General features: G+C 53.2%; 1 protein-coding gene across 1 annotated transcript; it reads right to left on the minus strand.

Annotated features, from left to right (window-relative positions):
- Window positions 1–1034: 1034 nt before the first annotated feature.
- LOC121355690 (leucine-rich repeat and fibronectin type III domain-containing protein 1-like protein) lies at window positions 1035–2438 on the minus strand. Its single transcript, XM_041471330.1, has one exon. The coding sequence runs from the start codon at window positions 2436–2438 to the stop codon at window positions 1035–1037; it is 1404 nt and encodes a 467-aa protein (XP_041327264.1).
- Window positions 2439–2498: the final 60 nt, after the last annotated feature.

Here is a 2498-nt window from a genome sequence, read left to right on the forward strand (position 1 = left end):
CTCCCAGTTCTCCCTCACCTCTTCCATTCCTTTTTTCCACCTTTTCCACGGAATTTCCCCTATTTTCCAGCCACTTTTCCAAGTTTTCCAGCTGTTTTTCCATGTTTTTTGACCCTATTTTCCAGACCCTTTTCCATCCCTATCTCCCAGTTTTCCAGCCCATTTTCCATCCCTTTTTCCATGGTTTTCAGCCACTTTTCCCTGTTTTCCAGCCACTTTTCCATGGTTTTTTGCCTCTTTTTCCCTGTTTTTTCAGCCTTTTTCCACCCCTTTTTTCCTGTTTCCAGCCTCTTTTCTACATTTTCCACCCATTTTTTTTACATTTCCCATCACCTTTTCCACATTTTCCGTTCCCTTTTCCGTATTTTCCCGTCTTCCAGCCTCTTTTCCACATTTTCTGTCCCATTTTCCGTATTTTCCAGACCCTTTTTCAGCCCCTTTTCCACATTTTCCATCCATTTTTTTCACATTTCCCCCCCATTTTTCACATTTTTCATCCTCTTTTCCACATTTTCCAACCCCTTTTCCACATTTCCCACCCATTTTTTCATTTCCCACCTCTTTTTCCACATTTCCCACCCAGTTTTTCTCATTTTTCATCCCCTTTTTCCACATTTCCCACCCGTTTTTCCACATTTCCCACCCATTTTCCATATGTTATTCCACATTTCCCCAATTTTCCCCCATTTTCCCCCCATTTTTTCACATTTTCCATCCCCTTTTCCCCATTTTCCATCCCTTTTTCCCCATTCCCCCCCATTTTTTTCACATTTTGCATCCCCTTTTCCACATTTTCCATCCCCTTTTCCCCCCATTCTCCCCCCATTCTCTCCCCATTTTCCCCCCATTTTTTCACATTTTCCATACCCTTTTCCTCATTTTCCATCCCATTTTCCACATTTTCCATCTCCTTTTCCCCATTCTCCCCCCATTTTTCCACATTTTCCATCTTCTTTTCCCCATTTTCCATCCCCTTTTCCCCCCATTCTCCCCCCATTCTCTCCCCATTTTCCCCCCATTTTTTGGGGATAAAATCACCGATAAACCAGGATCTCATCCGCCGAGCTGTTGTACTGGATCTGGTACATCCTCAACCCTTCCAGCTCCTCCTGCGGCGGCCACCGCACCAAGGCCGACGTCGCCGTCACCTCGGCCACCACCACCCCCCCTCTGTCCCCTCTCTCCAGCCTGGAATCGTTGGAAAAGCTGGATTTGGCCGAAATCAGGATATCCGATGGCTCCGGCCGAGCCGTCCCCGCCTTCTTCCCCTCCTCCTCCTCGCACTCGGTGCCGTTACCCTCCGGCACCACCCGGAACTCCACCGGCGCCGTCGACTCGCCGGCGGCGTTGGAGGCGATGCAAGTGAAGGTTCCTTGATCCCCCAACGCCGCCTCCAAAATATCCAAAGTCCCGTTCTCGTAAGAAACCGTCCTGGAGGTGTTGGCCACCAACTTTCCGTCCGGCGCGATCCACCGCACGTAGGGGTCGGGGTCTCCCACGGCTTTGCACTTCAAGGAGGCGCTTTGGCCGACGGCCGTCACCAGTTTGGGCGTCCGGTGGGTGATCATGGGCGGCTCGCAGACGAACTCTTCCTCGCGGATGCTCCAGAAGTATTTTCCCATCAGTTCCGGCGGCGAGGCGCAGGTTTCCAAATCGTCCTCCCGCGTCAGGCGCCGCAGCCAAACCAACTCGCAGTTGCAGTGCAGCGGGTTGCCGCCGAAACTCAACACCAAGGAGGTCAAGGGAGAACCTTTGGATTTGGCGTAAACGGGGATGCGGGAGAACAGCGGGTCCGGCGGGATCTTCTTGAGCTTGTTGGAGGTCATGTCCAACCTGGCCAGCTTGTGGAGGTTGGAAAAAATCCCCTCGGGCACGAACTCGATGAGGTTGTGATCCAAACTCACCGTGTTGACGTTGGAGAGCTTGGCCACCGTGCCCCAAGGAACATCCACCAAATTATTGTAGGACAAATCCAAATCCTCGATGGTCTCCAGGAAATCATCCAAAGACTTGGGCGAGATGAAGCTGAGCTGGTTGTTGCTCAGAATCAGGTGCCGCAGGTTAATTAACCCCTTGAAATGATCCTCGTTGATGGCCGTCAAGCGGTTGCTGTCCAAGTGGAGGGCGTGGAGGCCCCTGAGGTCGGAGAAGGCGTAAGGCATGATCTGGCTGATGGTGTTGCGGGACAGGGTCAGGTGGATGAGCTGGGTCATGTTGGCGAAGTCGCGCTTGCGCAGCACGGTGATGAAGTTGTCCATGAGGCGCAGCTCGGCCGTGCGCCGGTCGATGCCGGGCGGCACGAAGAGGAGCCCGGTCTTGGTGCAGAGGATGGTGAAGGACGGCGAGAGGTTCTGGCACGAGCAGCGCTTGGGGCAGGGCGGCGCGTTCGGGGCGGTCGTGGTGAAGAAGAAGAGGAGAGGGAGCAGGAGCTTTTCCATCGTCGGGAAAAACGGGAATCTGGGAAGGGGGGGAGGGAGAAAATGGGGTGAATCGGGGGA

The sequence above is a fragment of the Pyrgilauda ruficollis genome, unplaced genomic scaffold (assembly GCF_017590135.1).
Source record: "Pyrgilauda ruficollis isolate IOZ18807 unplaced genomic scaffold, ASM1759013v1 scaffold2615, whole genome shotgun sequence".
In the NCBI taxonomy this organism is placed as follows: Eukaryota; Metazoa; Chordata; class Aves; order Passeriformes; family Passeridae; genus Pyrgilauda; species Pyrgilauda ruficollis.

What these genes read in the sequence shown, in the direction of transcription:
- LOC121355690 (XM_041471330.1), bottom strand. Translation starts at nt 2,438, where the DNA reads ATGGAAAAGCTCCTGCTCCCTCTCCTCTTCTTCTTCACCACGACCGCC.